The sequence below is a fragment of the Falco naumanni genome, chromosome 3 (assembly GCF_017639655.2).
Source record: "Falco naumanni isolate bFalNau1 chromosome 3, bFalNau1.pat, whole genome shotgun sequence".
NCBI classification, from domain to species: Eukaryota; Metazoa; Chordata; class Aves; order Falconiformes; family Falconidae; genus Falco; species Falco naumanni.
The window spans coordinates 118,444,600-118,462,855 of record NC_054056.1 but is presented as its reverse complement, the minus strand read 5'-3'; the positions used below and the strand labels follow the sequence as shown (position 1 = coordinate 118,462,855).

General features: G+C 41.0%; 1 protein-coding gene across 2 annotated transcripts in view; it reads right to left on the bottom strand.

The window, feature by feature from the left end:
- Positions 1–18,256, bottom strand: part of FAM135B (family with sequence similarity 135 member B) — a 165,310-nt gene that overhangs the window by 32,643 nt on the left and 114,411 nt on the right. For both annotated transcript variants that reach the window (XM_040588336.1, XM_040588335.1), the window contains exon 8: positions 87–240. In XM_040588336.1, the coding sequence (XP_040444270.1) occupies positions 87–240 (154 nt within the window). The remainder of the gene's footprint in view (positions 1–86; positions 241–18,256) is intronic.

Below are 18,256 nucleotides of genomic sequence, written 5' to 3'. Positions count from 1 at the left end.
TCTGACCAGCCCAAGAATTTTGGAACTATGTGTATTGGTAATGCAGCACTGTAAAACATTCAGTGATTGTAAATGTCTTCACTCACCCAACTTCAACTGTGGTAAATCAGGAATCTCCTTCATTATGAGGGTGTAGTACACATGAAGTCCTCTTTGAGCATTCAAGAGCAGAAGACAGAGGTCCTTATGCCATTTATATGCATGCTGCATGCAGTTTTCAGATGGGACATAAAAACTGCCCTGTGCAACAGAAGTATCAAGAAAATAAAATACAGAGATTAAAAGTCATGGTCTCCATTTGCCCTAGAGGTTTCCACAAAAACCCAGTTGTGGGCAGCCTTTAATTTCTAATCAAGCAGTAGGCACCAAAGAGAGAGATTTTAACCACCCCTACCTCCTAGCCACCTAACTAGCTAGATGTATAACCATAACAGAATCTCATTCTACATGCACATTCTGCCCAAACCACACCAAACTGCTGGGCTCCAACAACGCTGTCAGGTGTACAAAGACCCTCATTACAAACAGTCCAACAGAAGTTCATCTCTGTCCTTCACACATGTCCACTCTGGAGCCACTGTCTCCTCAAAACATAGATACTGCTGTGCAAAACACACCCTCTCTGCTATAGGAGGAGGGACTATAAAGATGGCTACATTCTCTTTCCTTACATCTTCTTATCCCCTTCCGCGAAGACTGTAGCTTCATGGTACCACAGTGTACTTTGTTACGCATAGTAGTGAAAAAATAGCAGATGGCATTGCTATCCTATCAACAAATATGAGACACTCTAGGATCAATGTCTGGATTCGCACATCTCTTAGGGGAGGAGATTGGACAGATCACTTCAGGTTTTGTATGAATATTTCCCAAACAACATAGTTACACTTCGAACATAAGCTGAGTTTCCATTAGGCCACCATAAATTAAAAGTTTCCACTTTTGTACAAGTGGTGTTTTTTGACAGATTACTCATATTTGAAATTTGCACTTCTCAGATTTAAGATAAAGCTGATTATTAAACTGTGGGTTTGTGCCCAGGATTTCATGGACAGTTGCAAGGAGTAGTATGACAACTACCAGCAACAGTTCATATTTCTGAGGTCTCTGTATGCATTTTACAATTTTACCCAATAGAGTAGAAAGCTGTGTGAGCACTTGCAATCAATGATTACATTTGGTTGCTGTTACCCCAGACAGGAGTAAATTATCTGTATCGCAGGAGGAGAAAGTGTTATGCAAACAGAGAATTGAGAAAGCCGCCTTGGTGCTCTGTCCTTGAACTTACCTGAAATATCAGGTAAATTGGGAATACATCTAGATCTGCTTTTTACAGCATATGGGCTGCACAAAGGCACCAGGATAGGACTCTCACTGTTGCATAGCTATGGAGAAACATGAAAAATTTGCAGCTTAGTCTACTGCTTACCATTAATGGGGTAAGACTACAATTCCTACAGTCCAACTAGGTACTGATTGCCTTTCCAGACACTGACAGTCCCAATAGCTATGCATCTCCAGGAGCAACAGTGAAGACTCACCAACCACATCCCAGTGCATCTCCTGTGGTTTTTTCCCCCCTGACCTCCCTAAAGCCTGTATTTCATGCCTCTTATCTTGAGCTGGGATGTTTCCGTCAGATTTCTCATGTAAATCTTCAAGATGTTAAAATAGCATTTTGTGGTAGACACAAAGGGGACTGCTCATCTTGATGCACAGAGAAATGGCTGATGATAATTGATAGAGTTGGTTGCTCTTGGAAGGTTTCAAAACCTTCACCCACAGCATGAACCTATTTTACTTTCACCATATAATATAGAAAAAGGGATCATAAAGAAACGCTGATGGAAACGAGAGAAAATTGGAAGCAGACTGCTATATAATGTCATGAAGAAATGACCTCTTTTATAATCCATTGCTGATTTTTTTAGGCAAAACTTGCTGTGGCATTTAAATGTTACACTGATGAGCAGAAGAAAAATGTGAGATAATTTCATAGTTCATATTGATACTATAGCACAGTGTTGCGCCAGACCACTTTAACAGGTCTATTTTCAGCCTTTCTTGGCAGATGTTATTGTTTAAAAATAAAAATAAAAAGTAATAGAAAAATGCAACTGCAGGTGGGCTTAAAAAAATGTGTGAATTAAACATATTGAAAATCTTTATCAGTTAGTTCTGTTTTAAATTCTTCAGTGTTTGCCCACTTCTTGTAGAGTGCTTTTTCATATTTGACTTCAGCTGAGTTAATAAAAAATATTAGAGACCAGATAGTTCAACTTCCTGAAGCACAGGGTTTAGGAAAGTATACTTTGTAAAGATTATAGACAGTGGCAAAATGTAGAAAGGGGAAAGAACAATTATAAAAAAACCCCAACAAACAGTTCATTGAACATTGTATGTCAGCAGCATAACTTGGTCATTATTGTAGGAATTCAGAATAATTTAGGCTGAAAGGGACCTCTGAAGATCATCTAGCTCAACCACCTGCTTAAAATAGGTCGAACTAGATCAAGTTGCTCAGTGTTGTGTCCTGCTGAGCCTGGAACATCTCTGAAGAGGTTCTACCACCTTTGGAATCAGGAGAAAGAACAGAGCCTTTGCCGCCATTTTAGCCATACTCTATACAATTCAGACTGGATCGTCATGTTGGAAAAGATGTTTTAGGATAGAAGTATGGATAGCAAATGCTGTAGTTCTCCAAAGTAATGTTGGTTTTCTACATAAGTAGGATCATACTGAGTTCCTTCTGCTCTCTCTTGAAAGGAGTGCCATATTTTAATATTAAGCACTAAAACTAACTTGGTGTATTACTCACAGAAAAAGGTTCTAGTTTTATGCCTTCCATTTTAAGACAAAATATGTATGGAGAAAGATTGTCAAATATCTTCATTAAAAGCAGACACTAAGAAAATTCTGGGGTCTGAGAGAACGGCTCACACACGCAACTTGAGATACCACTTCTGTTGACAGACGGAGAACTGATAGAGAAAAACACACTGCTGGGGAGTGATGGTTTTCATCCTAAAGCTGACATCTGAAATCAAGGAACTGAACTGTGGCCACCTCCTCCCGTTAGTTATGAAGGAAGCATAGGACAACTGACCACGTGCTCTACACTGTAGACACACAGAATCAGGAAAACCAAGTACAACCGCAACAGGCAAGTCAAATTTCCTCTAACGTTGCTGTCCGTCAAAATGTAAACTTTCTTCAAATACTGTAAGATATGTATTATAAACTCGTGTGCATAGAAGGCTGAAAATACTCCTCCCAGATCTCCTTTCTCTTCCTGTCCCAGCTCTCTGGGAGGAATATCTGGGCCAAAGAAAGGTGCTGTGTGTAGAGAATACCATTGCATGTGAGGAACAGTACTACACAGGCACAATTCAAAGTAATGCCAAACAGGCACAGTCCAGGCTGTGCCACCCATGAGTAAGAGGCCATGTAATGAAGCTGAAACATTTTGATGAAACTCTATTAAATGGCAACTGGCTTTGAAACCCTGTTGTTTAATGGGAACATCTATCCTAATTTGAAAAATCATCTTGTCAAGGTGATAGAGAGCGTGACAGAAAAAAGACGCCAAGCTCCAATTCTCTGGTCCCTCGGTGACAGAAAGATATTACTGCTCTCACAGGACTGTTTCTTCTGAAAGTTGTCACACACATACAGGATGCAGAGCAGGATATAACAGTGATTATTAAACCCACCTCAGGGACAGTTTAAGTTAATGTGAACTAAGGTCTGTGCATCCTCATCTGCAGGGATCCCAGCAGGGCAGGCATCTGTCAGATGATGCCATTATACACTGCTGCAGCTAAATCAGCTTATCTGTCACTGTTCAGTAAGCTGAGAAATGTCAAGAAATGTCTTCCTTTGGGGTGGCCCAAAGATTGCAAACCTTCCACATTTGCTATTTTAATAGCACCTTCTTCTGTGCACCTATTCAGGTGGTTCACTCTTTCCTAGATTATAGACTCAAGCAGGGATCCAGGCTGCAATACTTGCAAACCAAGTTTTGTAACAAACATGGTACAGGCTATTGGAAGGGAAAACACCTCCATAATACTGGCAGTCTGGAAAACCAGTGGCTGTGACCCATTAAACAGCTACAAAGTGTTCAGCTCTCGGGGTTTCTTGAATCAGGGGGATACAGTTTACTTCTGGTTCAGACAAAACCTCTATTTTTAGAACAAAAAAGTTCACACTGACAATGCCAGGTTGCACAAGGTGTAACGGCTGCCCTGGGCTTGTCGTGTCCGTTGTAAAAGGACGTGTTAGTTTCCTCTGTAAAGATTCTCATGACCTTTTGAGGTAATTCTTTGGTCTACTGTTATTTTAATCACATTAGTTTGTAGGTAGACAGATTTCTTCTACGTTAGTTGTAAAATGCATCTGCACTGATTTCCTTTTCCAAGACCCCCTCTGTCTGTAACAGTAGATTGTACCTCTGGCTTTTGCTCTTTTCTACTTCTGAAAATTTTGGGAGCAAATGAATGCCTGACAAATCTTCACCTCAAGACTTTCAACCTCTAGAAACTCTGATAGCGAAGAAGGATGACACCGCAGAAGCGAACAGTACTGACTCCAGAGAAAAGTATGACTTCTCTTGCACTGACATCATCAGAGGGAAAACTGGTCAAGAAAGAGGCAGTCAGGAAAACAATGCAAACAACTTCAAATAACGCTGATGACTGCAGACTCTGCAATGATTTAAGAATTGTCTTTTCCCTGTGATATCTGAAAGAATATCGGCTGTATTGATCCCAGATATTAAAAAAAAAAAAAAAAAAAAAAAGAGTGTTGTTCCATCAGCTGCCAAATGAGATTATTTTCCAGCACCTATCTGATGAACTCAGCAAGGAGATTCTTTTTTATGTAGAGCAAGTTACCAGTAGACAGGTAGGCATATTACCAAAACCAACAACTAGTGATTTCAAGAAGAGGAAAAATATTACCAACTTTGGAGACTGAACTAGTCCTGTGAGTGCTAGATTTGAAAAGCTGGAGACAGGGAGCTTGATAAGGTTGCACCTTCCCTAATATTCTATTAAAATGTTCTTGTGCTACCCAAACTAGAAGCGAGGCATCAAACTGAATGTATTCTACTGAAAGTAGAACCACAGAATAATAGAATCATAGAATCATTTAGGTTGGGAAAGAAAGACCCTTAACATCATAGAGTCAGACCGTAAACTTAACACTGCCAAGTCCACCATTAAACCATGTCCATAAGTGCCGCATGTACACATCTTTTGAATACCTCCAGGGATGGTGACTCAACCTCTTCCCTGAGCAGCCTGTTTCAGTGCTTAACAAACTTTTTGGTGAATATGCAAACAAAACCTCCCCTGGCACAATTTGAAGACGTTTCCTCACCCAGTTACTTGCTACCTGGGAAAAAAGGCCAGCACTACCTCACTACAACCTTTCAGGTAGTTGTAGAGAGTGATAAGGTCCCCCCTGAGCCTCCTTTTCTCCAGGCTAAGCAACCCCTGTTCCCTCAGCCGCTCCTCACAAGACTTGTTCTCCAGACCCTGCACCAGCGTCACTGACCTGCTCTGGACACGCTCCAGCACCTCAATGTCTGTCTTGCAGCGAGGGGCCCCAAACTGAACACAGCATTCAAGGTGCGGCCTCATCAGTGCCGAGTACAGGGGGACAATCGCTGCCCTGGTCCTGCTGGCCACACTGTTTCTGATACAGGCCAGGATGTCACTGGCCTTCTTGGCCACCTGGGCACACTGGTGGCTCATGTTCAGCCAGCTGTCAACCAGCACCCCCTTTCCCACCAGGCAGCTTTCCAGCCACCCTTCCCCAAGCCTGTAGCGTTGTTGTGATTCAGCTGCAGGACTCAGAACTGACTCTTGTTGAACTTCGTACAGTTGGCCTTGGCCTGTCAATCCAGCCTGCCCAGATCCCTCCGTAGCTTTCCACTGCCAAGCAAATCAACACTCCCATCTAACTTGGTGTCATCTGCAAACTTACTGAGGGCACACTCAATCCCCTCAAGACCATTGATAAAGATGGCCCCAATACTGAGCCCTGGGTCACGCCACTTTTGATTGAATGCCAATTAGATGTAACTCCATTTGCTACCATTCTTTGGGCTCAGGCATCCAGCCAACTTTTAACCCAGCACAGAGTACACCTCTCCAAGCCATGAGCAGCCAGTTTCTCCAGGAGAATGCTGTGGGAGATGGTGCCAAATGCTTTAATAGACTCCAGGTAGACAACATCCACAGCCTTCCCCTCGGCCACCAGGCAGGTCATCTTGTTGTAGAAGTAGATCAGGTTCATTCAAGCAGGACCTGCCTTTCATAACCTCATTCTGGCTGGGCCTGATCCCCTGATTGTCCTGTACGTGCTGCATGATGGTGCTCAGGATGCTCCATAACCTCCCCCAGCACCAAGGTCAGACTGACAGGCCTGTAGTTCCCTGGATCTTCCTTCCCACGCTTCTTGAAGATGGGCATCACGTTTGCTAACTTCCAGTCAAGTGAGACCTCCCTGGTTAGCCAGGACTGATGATCAATGATTGAAAGTGGCTTAGTAAGCACTTAAACCAGCTGCTGTAGTACCCTTGGGTAGATCCCATCCTGCCCCATAGACTTGTGTGTCTAAGTGATGCAGCAGGTGGCTGATCGTTTCCCCTTGGATTATGGGGGCTTCATTCTGCTCCCCACCTTCCAGCTCAGGGCTGGGTACCCAGAGAACAACTGGTCTTTCTATTAAAGACTGAGGCAAAGGAGGCATTAAGTACCTCAGTGTTTTCCTCGTCCTTTGTCACTGTGTTTCCCTCTGCATTAACAAAGGATAGAGATTCTCTTTACGCCTCCTTCTGTTGTTAATGTATTTATAGAAACATTTTTAATTGTCTTTAATGGCAGTAACCAGATTAAGTTCTAGTTGGGCTTTGCCCTTCCAAATTTCCCCCCCCACATAACCTCATGACAGCCTTTTAGTCCTCCTGAGTTGCCTGCCCCTTCTTCCAAAGGTCATAAACTCTCCTTTTTTCCACCAGAGTTTACACTAAAGCTCTCTTCAGCCTCTTCCCCTCTGGCTTGTCCTCTGGTACATGGAGATGGCCTGCTTCCACAGCTTTAAGATTTTCTTCTTGAAGAACGTCCAGCCTTCCTGGACTACTTTGCCCTTGAGGACTGCCTCTCAAGGGACTCTGTTAATGAGGCCCCTTACCTCTTTGCTGCCACGTGGATCTTCATCCCCTACCTCCACTAAGATAGCTAAGGTGCTGCAGGCATTAGTACAGGGACATTTCAGATGTGCTCAAGTGTGCTCAGCTCATCATGGAACAGACTGAAGGAGCTCACTAGCACACTGTTCCTCAACTATTGGCATGCTGCCCCCAGGCTTCTCTCTAGGGAGCTGGGTTTTATCCCTTTCCCCCTTCAAATCTAGTTTAAAGCTCTTTCAATGAGCCCTGCTAACTCCTGTGCAAAGACCCCTTTTGCCACTTTGAGACAGCTGCACCCCATCTGTCACCAGCAGGCCTGGTGTCATGTAGACCAACCATGAAACAAAAGCCCAAGACTCAAATTCTGCTGGTAACACCAGTCACAATGGAAGGTATTGATCAGGTGGGTCTTCTTGTTTCTTCCCTCATGGCTCCATGCAACTGGAAGGATAAATGAAAACACTGCTTGTGCTCCTGATCCCTTAACCAGTCATCCGAAGGTCATTAAGTCTCTCTTGACTGCCCTGGAACTTTTTATTGCAACTTCATTGCTGCCTACATGAAAAAGCAATAATGGAAAATAATCTGAGGGCTGTGCCAGGGAAGGAAGTCTTCTCATCACATCTTTAACCAGGCCCCAGGTAGGCTGCAGACTTCCCTAAGAAGTGGACCAGTCAGCATATTGGGCCTTCAGTTCCCTTCAGAAGGCTGTCTCCTATGACAACGACCCATCTTTTTTTCTTCATGGAAGCAGTTTTGATGCAGGGCATGGGCCAATGTAACCAGCAACAACTCCAACCTAGATGGACCATTGTCCTTGTTTGGTTTCACCTGCAGAGCCTTGTATTGTATCTATGATGCAAGGGCATCTGGGAAGGTGGGGTAGTCACAGAGGAGATGCGCCTGATGCACCAGGCAGGAACTTGTCACCATTGCACCCTATCCCTTAAGCTGCTATGCTCTCCTGGGTGGAGAGAGGACAGGGAATCCTCTGTATCACATATCTTCTCTGCCTGATGTGTATGTCCCAGAGACGGTTGGGTGCAGCTCAAATAGCCTGTCTCCCTCGCATACTCCCTGATACTTTTCAGACTACTCCCCTCCTCCCGGAGTTCTGCCACTGAGCGTAGGAGTTCCTCCAGCCGGGTGCACCTCCCACAGGAGCGCTCACCGCTGCTGTCCGGTACCGCCATAAGAGCCGGGCACAGCCTGCAGCCTGGCACTGGGGTGGCTGCATGTTCCCACCCGAGCTCTGTCTGGGCAGCTGCGTCAGTCATGGTGGGTGCAGAGCTTAGAGTGATCACAGACTTCTGTCGGGTAGATACCATTGCTCCCTGGTCAACGTGGCAGAGTTACAGTGCCTTTCCTGCATGCCCTTCTGTGCAAACTGGAGCTGCTTGCCTCCATGACAGGTCTCCTCTGCTGCTGTGGCACGAGCTGCAGGCTCCCAGTGGGTGTCTCAGCTCCTCTGAGGTTCCCCCAGTTCAGGAAACCCTTCTGTGCACTGCACTGGAGTGCTCCGCGGCCGACTGTGCCAGCACCAGAGCTGTTCACCTCAGCAACAGAGTAAATGTAAAATACTTCATAGTTCCTTGCTTCTCAGTTTCAAAATGGAAAAACTAATTTCTCTAAGTGTCAGGTGAGCAACTAAGTGTACACATTCTATCAAAAAGGATATATCACTTAATGTATGTTTGCAGGGTGTCATGAAGAATCATGTACACATAGCCTTCGTTTCTCCATTTCTCAGTTTACTGAGGAGTGACGACAAAGAAAAACCTACTGAAACACTAGGTTAAAACAACTGCTTAGTGTTTTGGAAATGTAAAGTTCTAAGTTCAATCTGATCATGTTCTGCAAAGCCAGATCCCAACACTGGACTATCACTGTCCCTTGTCCATCTGTCCTCCAAGATGTTCTTCCATGAGATTTACCCAGCCAAGGAAAATAGCCTACAAAATCAACAACTCCAAACAAAATTAACATTCTTGACAATATTCCTCCTGAATACATTTAAATAAATCAGCCTTTTAAATTAATAGTTTTCCTGTGTAATGCTCTTTTCAGTCAACAGATTTCTCCTGTAATTAGAGTGTGATGTTTTATAAATGTACTTTTCCTTTATAACAAGGGAATGAAAATTACTTGAGAAAAGCAAACACTGCCATTAAATAGGGTTCATGCTAATTCATTATTCAAATGCAGAGAACAATTTGTGAATATCCACTTCCAGTGTACTAAATCCATCTAATATCAAAAGGCACAATTGGATTTTACGTTTTGTAATATACAGTAAGTCGCTTGTATTTGTTTTGTATCAAAGTAATTTCACAAGCGGTGTTAGCTATATGCAACGTTCCAACAATAGCACTAACAGTTGGCAAATTAGACCCTTTATGTTTATCTAATTCAAAACAGCATTTCACAATTCAGATTCAAATTCAAATTCCTTGTCAAGAATTTTAAGATGCTAAAAAGCCAGTCCAGACTGAACAGACAAGTTTTGCAGTCTCCAGCAGTATTTCATTAGCAGACACAACTAGCCTACCTTGCTTACTTCTGGCGAAGATCTAGAGAAGAGCTTGAAGCAGAGGAATAAACCTCAGCATCCCAATGCGAATGCAGTTTCTGAGAGCACGGTACCTACCCATTTGTCTGCGTGCCCATATTGGTCACCTAATATATAAGTTTTATTCTAGCTTCAAACTCTCTGACCAAGGATATTCTTCAACTCTAGAAACTGTTCACAAAGAAAGGAGATTTCCTCTTATTTGGTGGTTGGAAATTACAGTTACAGCTTGAGCTAATACATTAGTGTTTAGACCCCATTATAATTTTTTTTGAAAAAAAAGGATGAAGATTAAAAGATAACAATTTCTAGTAATTAGGGGTATGACTGAAGCATACAAGCAGATGAATACTTTTTCACATGTGTAGGAACACAAATGACAGAAATATTTGTATTTTATAATTAACGGGGCCAGGGGGGGCAGGGCAAGCAAATCAGGACAGGAACGGGGACATACATCGTGCAGCTTATGTTATGCCAGTTATCTTATGCTTGCTAATTATTTCACAAATATCTATATCTGCAAAGTGTTTGTTAAAAACCGCAACCAACCAGACCCTAATCTATTGGGATCTTTGCATCAAGTCACACAAGTATGGGAATCTCATCTCCTGAACAGACAGTCTGTTGCTGTCCAGAGGATGACGCAAGTGTCCATTGCAAGGGTCCTTACAGTGATCTTCAGCTGGATCAGGTGAGACTCTCCGAACTGTTCTTCTGCTTACCAGCCAGGCTGCAGCCCTGTGTGACTACTCCAGCACATGCATCATCCATTGTTATTGAGTTTCTTAAACTACATATGAAACATCTCCTCAATATCCCAACTGTTTATAAAGGACTGTTCTAGACAGACGTCTTCAGGAATACTTTCTATTGACCATCCACAAGAGTCTTATCTGCGTGTAGTTTGGTCACTTCTGCATCAGGTACCTCCCATCGGAATTGCTGGGACAGCCAGATTGACTACCTAGGACGTCAGTCACTACACCAAAGCACACAAGGTGTACTGGTCAGCTTTTCTTGGAGCTGCTTGGAGGAATCACTAGGCCTGATCAAAACTCTCACCCAGAAAGGTTCTACAGCAATGAGTTCAATGCTGCTTCTAACTGTTGCCACCTTCTTTCAAGGTTCCTCAATTATCTCATCCATACAGGCAATGAACTGAGGGGTTCCTGGACCTCCAGTGAAATAACGCCGAATAGTCACAACCCTGACACCCTACTGTTCCATAACTATAGGATGAACTTGAACTTCATATTTATAACACACTAATCACTTACATTCATAGCTCTTGCCACCAATGATACTACACTTTATTTTACAGAAGCTTTCAGGAAAGTAATTTCCAAAAGATTCATATTACTTACATGACAGTTAAGGCAGAGACCCCAATAAAAACAGAAGGTCTGCTATATCTGCCCCTCCACAGAGACAGAAAGTGAACACAGATTTACTAAATGGCTAAAATTATTTTAGTTTTTAATTTATTCTGATTTTCTTTCTCTCCCTCCTTTAACCCTGTTTTTTTATTTCTTTTTTTTTTAATCATTTCTATTGGTTTCTCAGCAAGTAGATGCATAGACACTCCCTTTTGACATGAAGGGACACACATGACTATGCATGTTGAGGGAGACATGATATATCCCTATTAATCAAACCAGTCTTGTGAATGTAAAATGTAAAATCTACAGCTTGAGCAGAGAAGTGGTGGGAGCAGGGCAAGTTCTTACCCCATTTACTAAAACTGGTTGTATGTCAGAAAGTATTTTTGTCTTAAAGACATTATTACATAAATATAATAAATTGAACTCAATGAAGACTGAAGAGAGAAAGAACGTCTTCTGAGCTCCAAAGCAATTCCTATTACAGAAATGACATGAAATCCAAAGCAAAAAGAGAAACTTGATGATTTAAAATTAAGTACTTGCAATGAGAATGCTTCATGAGAAAACAAAAAACCAGAAAAATCCTGCATTAGGGTTGACTAAGAATATTTTTATAAATATATATGGTGTGTATATAACACTATGTATACGTATGTGTTTCTATATATGTAAATTTACATTTGCATTCAGCTATGGAAAAAACTCAAACCAAAACAACTCAAATTTATTCATCAATAGAAAAAAAAAACCCAAACCCTTCTAGATCCCTGTGCCAGACAGTGAAAAGTTATTGGCAAATCTGAAATCATACCATAGTTCAAAGACATGAAAGTCCACAGCGGCCAGCTTGTGGATGCCATTCTGTGTTTACGTACTGTTTCTTCTTAGTCTGATTTTCTCAGCAAACGCTGCACATTCATCCTGCTGTCTGTGTATGTGTCCCTCTGACAGTCCTCCCAGCAATTTTTCTACATGGTGGCTGAATCTAACTTCTTTGAGAAAGGAAAAAGACCCCAAAACATTAAATGCCTAAAAGTGTGGCAAAAATGGGCAGGCAAGAAAGAAAAGGGACTTTAATATTTGTCTAACAGAAAGACTGTAGACTAGATATAACAGACACAGTACACAAACCTTGATCCTATCTGGCAGAAAAACAATACATCTCTCTGTTCTCCATCTGTCAGCAGCAGATCTGTGAGCACAGAACTTTCTTGAGGGATGGGAGACAACCACGTAAGTCAGCCCATATACACATCACTCCTCTAATATATCCACTAACAGGAAGACAACATGTTTACAGGAGAGTGTGTTACGAAAAATTGGGAGAATTAAGTAGCTTCCATCAAACAAAGTGAAACTTAGAACCATACATGCAAGATAAACAGATATACTGGACTAGGATGCACTTGGATGTGCATATTCTGTCAACTTAATAAACGTCCCTGCTTGTACTGATTTATTGGTCTGCTATATGATACAATGGCTCATTACGCAAAGCTCTAAAATAAAAAAAATAAAAAAACAGCATCACTGTATAATATCTACCTTTGATTTATATGATACTAGTAACACAAATCAAAAGTGTCAACAAAGGACAATAGTTAGGAAGACATGGGCAATATATGGAACTATTTATGCTATGCCTCTCACTGAATCTATTATGTAAGAAAACATAGGTTGGTATTTCATAAATAAGAGATACAATTTGATATTTATATTTAGACTTAGAGTTACTCTGTCAGAACCACTGAGGTGATAAAAAAAAGTTTGAGATTGGAGTCAGATTTTGTGCTAATTTACACTTTGTACAAAACAAGCAGGGAGAAAATATTTGACTTGAGATTGTTGGAAAACAGGAACCCTAAGGCCTGAAAATAGAGCCACTCTCTGAACAGGTAGAAGAGAATTATACTGCTCAGCATTAATGCTTATGTCTCAGGGATTCAATACTATAAAATATTGTTCAAAACAGAAGCTGTAGGTTACTTAATTACATGTGGTTGAGAAAGAGGAATTGGCCAAGAAAGTATTTGATAGGAAAATTTTCACTTAAAAATATCATTCTAATAAAATGAAAATGCTTCACAGGTCACACTGATTTCTCTTAAAGTTCTTCTATGAGAAAAATCTGGTAAAACATTGAAAAATTCCAAATATCTCAACCTGACACTCTTAGAACAATTTTGATTTTTCATTGCAAATAAAACTCCTGGCTCCCCACCCCCCCACCCCCCCGCCTTTCCTTTTTTGTCAAAACCTTTTTCATATAGCAATATATCATAGACTATAGAGGTCCAAAAGAAAACAAAAACCTTTCTTCCATGCACAGATGTTTTAGTTAGTTGTGGGTTTTTTCCAGAATTTTCTTTTAGGGGACATTTCACAGATTTTTCATTTCTATTCAATATAAATGAAGCCAAATTCTGAAGTCTCCTCAGTTTGTCTGAAGTCTATCTCCCACATCACTCTGAAAAGTGAACCTAGTGTTTGGAGGTCAAGTTACATCCTATATATCATCACAAGTGTCTACAATCATGATGGCTCTTCACATAAAAACACACACAGGGTATTCTACAGAAATCTTTAAACAATTCTGGTGATGATGAATAAGAAGGGGAAAAAATTCCACTTCTTCCACCTGATCTCTAGGGTTATACATCACCACAGAGAAAATTAAAGGCATAAAAACATTTCTTTAGCAGTAAATTAAGCACTGGGAAAGATATCTCATGAAAGTTAGAGCAGGTGTCTGACAGGAGGCATACTTCTTCCAAGATGAGCTCTGAATCATCTGGCACAGGAAAAGTCATATGCTTTCATTTCCCTCTGTTGGATGTATGTATGAAAATGACACGTATTAGTCCATATCTTCATCTTGTTATTAATAAGACTCTGTGTAAGGAACATTCACAAAGCACGCTAAAGTATCATTTGCTAAGAGATGACACAGCAATGCTGAATGTTTTATGGGGGGGAAAAAAGTGGTTGATTTTCAACCTGTTTGTAAATAATTGTTTATGCAAAAAAAGAGGCCAGCTTATCTGCGTAGAGAGACATATGTGTGTGTATATAAAGTTGGTCTTTATATCTAAATTTAATATTAATATTTATAAATATACACTCACACATATGGTGTAAATTCTGACCTCCTAAACAAAATTTCACAGTGGAGAAATCAGAAACGACCTTACTGTGTTGTCCTTTCTGATTAAAGAATCCATGCTGCTTATTCACAGATAAGGAAAGCAAATCTGCCCCTGTTACTGTGATCAAACAAGGACTGCCGAGCTAAAGAACTGTCTTGTTAGTACACATGACTGCAGGCAGCAGGCATAAACCCAGTTAAGTTTTAAAAGGACGCTTGTTAACATTTTTTTCCTCTCCCGCCTGTATGTACACACTCACACATATAGAAGGAGACCCTGTTCAGTGGCGTAATGCAATTGTGACATTAGAACTGGCATTCAGGACAACAGAAAATACCAAAAATGTTTTCATTCTATTTCTATACATAGCAACAGGGAAGGATACACTCAGCTGCTGCTCTGGCTGGGGTGTAGGTGGAGCTGGTGGAGGAATTTTTTGCTTTTCATCAATGCTATGTACTGTCTGATACTGAATACATGAAAAATAAAATTAAAAAAAATAAATACGTGCCTCCCAGGATTTTATAGCATCCTAATAGTTTTGCTTTTAAAAGTTTGCAAATAATTACCTAGGTGGCAATGATCAAAGTTCTAACATATGTCCCAGCTTGCTCATACAAGAATGGTGAGATTAGAACCTAGCAAAACTTTTTTATTTGGACTGTAAACATGTTCAGCACAGCTTATCACCCTGGACTCCTTTCATAGCACATAGAGAGAAACAGGCATTTTTGGAGCACAGTTCATCCCCCCTACTACAAGTGTTGATGTTATAATGCATTATTCCCTAGAAATACTCTTTGCTTTCTAGAGAGTATGTATGAAGGAAAATTAAACTAGAAGCTTGGATGCAGACAATTCAGAGACAGGAAGAGAAGTTCCAACCCAGAGTTTACTAAAAAAATTAAAAAATAAATTACTTCATACAGTTTTGAATTGTCCTCTCCCGGTGAACTGTAATGTTTTAGGGCTTAAAGGTAACAGAGGTTCTAGTTGAATTTACTTTTTTAACTCTCTAGCCTTTGGAGCAATCAGGATTTAACTGGGGGGTTATATTTATGTCAGCCTGGAAATACTGAAGTATCAATGACAAAAACAACACACAAAGATTAACAGGCTCTGCTTTTATATAGCAGTTGTCATTATAAAATCTGAAGTGCATCATATATAAGTCAGTACCGTTTTCCATGTTTTACATTTAATAATGCTCAGAAAGATCATCTGAGCAACTCTTTTCAGGTGCAGGCAGAGGGAGAGAACTGCAGGGAATCCTGAATTTGAATACTTATTCTCTTCCCTCAAACAGTACAAATGTTTCAGACATAATGATTTGTCTTTTACAGCCAGCAGTAACTGCTGGCTTCAAGGAGCTGACAACCAGTCCCAGAGCATGTATTCACCTGGGTCTAGTATGAGCTTGGAAATCCTCTTAGAGAAAAAGCAGGAACTGGAGGGACCTGAGATGGAAGTGGAGAGGTGTGTAGGGAAGTGATGGTCTCATCCTGTGTTGCCCTCACAGCGTTCCATGCAGGACGGTGCAGCCACGGCTGACACAGGAGCCAGCTGAAGATACTTTGCCAGAGCATGTGGACTAGTTTGGACCTGACAAACAAATTACCTAAAACAGTTCTCTTGCAGATGCCAGTTTGCTCATAGTGTTTGGCACAATATGCTACTAAACACAATGAACTTCTATCATAGTGCATACACCAAACTGCTTGGCTCAGTGCTGCTTTATGATGCACAGACTCAGAGCAAATGGTCACTCTGAAATGCTCTTTATTTAATAAAAGCAGCAGTGAGGACCACAGCTTCCTATTTAGAAATGCCAGGCTCCATTAAATACTGCCAGTCACTGCCAAAGGAAAAGTGACTTCAGGCTTGGATCTCTCTTCATGTATGACTAGAGCTACAGGAATAATTGATTTTACAGTTCAGTGCCCAAACTGAGAAAAAAAGAATGTGTTAGGTCAACTTAGAAAGAAAGTATTTCCTTGTTCAGAGTGAAACACCCTTTTTTTTTTTCTTTTCTTTTTTCCCCAAAAAACCATTTTTAATAGTGATTGCAAGTTATGTAGTTATTGTGGCTTCACATTTCAAGACTTGTCACAAGCAGCATAACAGACCTTGCACTCCCTTTTAATGTGCTACAGATATAAATTAAAACATACCTTAAACTCATCTGTATGTTGTGAAGCTAGATAAATTGTCACGTGCTGAATCATGTAACAAGATGCCATAGCAATTTTTAAGCTGGGAAGCAGTGAAGAATAGGACTCCGAGAAGATGTTTGTATGGAAAATATATTCCAACCTACTATAATACGTGCCTATTTCAGTTTCCCACAAAGGCTGTAGACTGAAGTCAGTGATCACATCACCCCTTCCTATCTCTGACCACAGTATTTGGGCTCTCCAGCCTGTCGGGAAAATGGCATACCAAGGGGCTACAACACAGAAGAGGAGAACTAGGCTGCCACTTCATCCTCTACACATCATTCAGTTTTTAAAAATAACCCAAGTCACACTGAATTTGTCCCACTGCTACTCCATTGGGGCTTTCTGAAATTTGGTTCCTTTTCTGTGAACATTTTGGAAGGGCAAAAATCACCTCAAAATTCGGTATCACAGTGAGCAAACATTTGATGAATCCTATTTTTAAAGTGGATTTATCAGTAGAATCAGAGGGAGAGGGTCCTGACTGACAATCCTGCCACTAAGCACAGGATCAACTCAGTCTCATTAAAGAAATCTACCTATAGCAACAAAGTCTGCTTTGTTTATGCAGCAGATCATGAAAATGAAAACTACGCTTGGGTATAGGGAAACCTCCCAACTGCACTTCAGTTGTGTGAAGGCCTTGAGACAGCAGCACATTAGCTGCCATTTTAATCCTAGAAACCCCAACCACTTTGCATCCTGCTGTTCTCCTAAAATAAAACCTAATTCAGCTACAAATATGCCCATACATGGAGGAAGAGTTAATTACTTCAAACACTGGAGCACCAACTTGTCATAAGATAAAGGATGGATTTTTAGTGTAACTGCAACCTGAAAAAATTGTTTATTTTCAAGAGCATGTTCCAAATCTAGAGGCTGAGTAAAAGATACCAGCCAGGAAGTTCTTATACTTATGACCCTAGTGGTACACTAATTATGCCCGAGTTATACAGAACAGTCACTTCAGTTAGAGAAATGTACTTGAATTGAAGGGGGAGCTCATTGGTTCAGCCTATTGGCTATGTATCAGCATTAACTATAAACTGAGCAGAGGCAAAAAGAGCCCACAGCTAGCAAGCAGGGAATTTGGTGACAAAGTGGATATGGATCCTGATCTATGGGGAAGGAGAAATCAGATTGAGACATAAGACTGGAATCTTTCCTTGAGAGATACGTAATTATAAGAGATGGATTGCTGGTCACTCGAAGATGTAGCCATTGAGATGAGTGCATTTGACATTTGTGCAGAAGGAAAGATTCAAAGACAAAGACAGGGATCACCCTGTCCAAATAAAGGAATATATAAAGAACCAGGCAGGACAAAAGGATACTAAAAAGATTATCAAAAAGCAAGTCCCACTTAAATGACGTGCTGAATTTTCACATTTTCCAGTTCACATTTTGCAGAAAAGACCTTTATGAGTTTGATGCTGTCACAAGCAAGATCTGAGGACCATTATTCAAGCATCATGCAATATAAAATAAGAGCTATATCCTTTTCTTGGGGAACCTAGAATTCAAAGAGGCTGGCCTAAACCAAACCAAAACCAAACAAACAAAACAGGATTTCTGTGCATTACAGCATTTGTCTATATTCCCTATCAATCTAACGGCCTGAGCCTTTGCTCTCAAGAAGACCCTCCGGTATGAGCTGTGGGGAACAGATATCTACTGTCTTGCAACACAGCTCTGTGACATCAAGAAACCAAGAAGGCCTGTGAATTAATTTAATAAAAAGG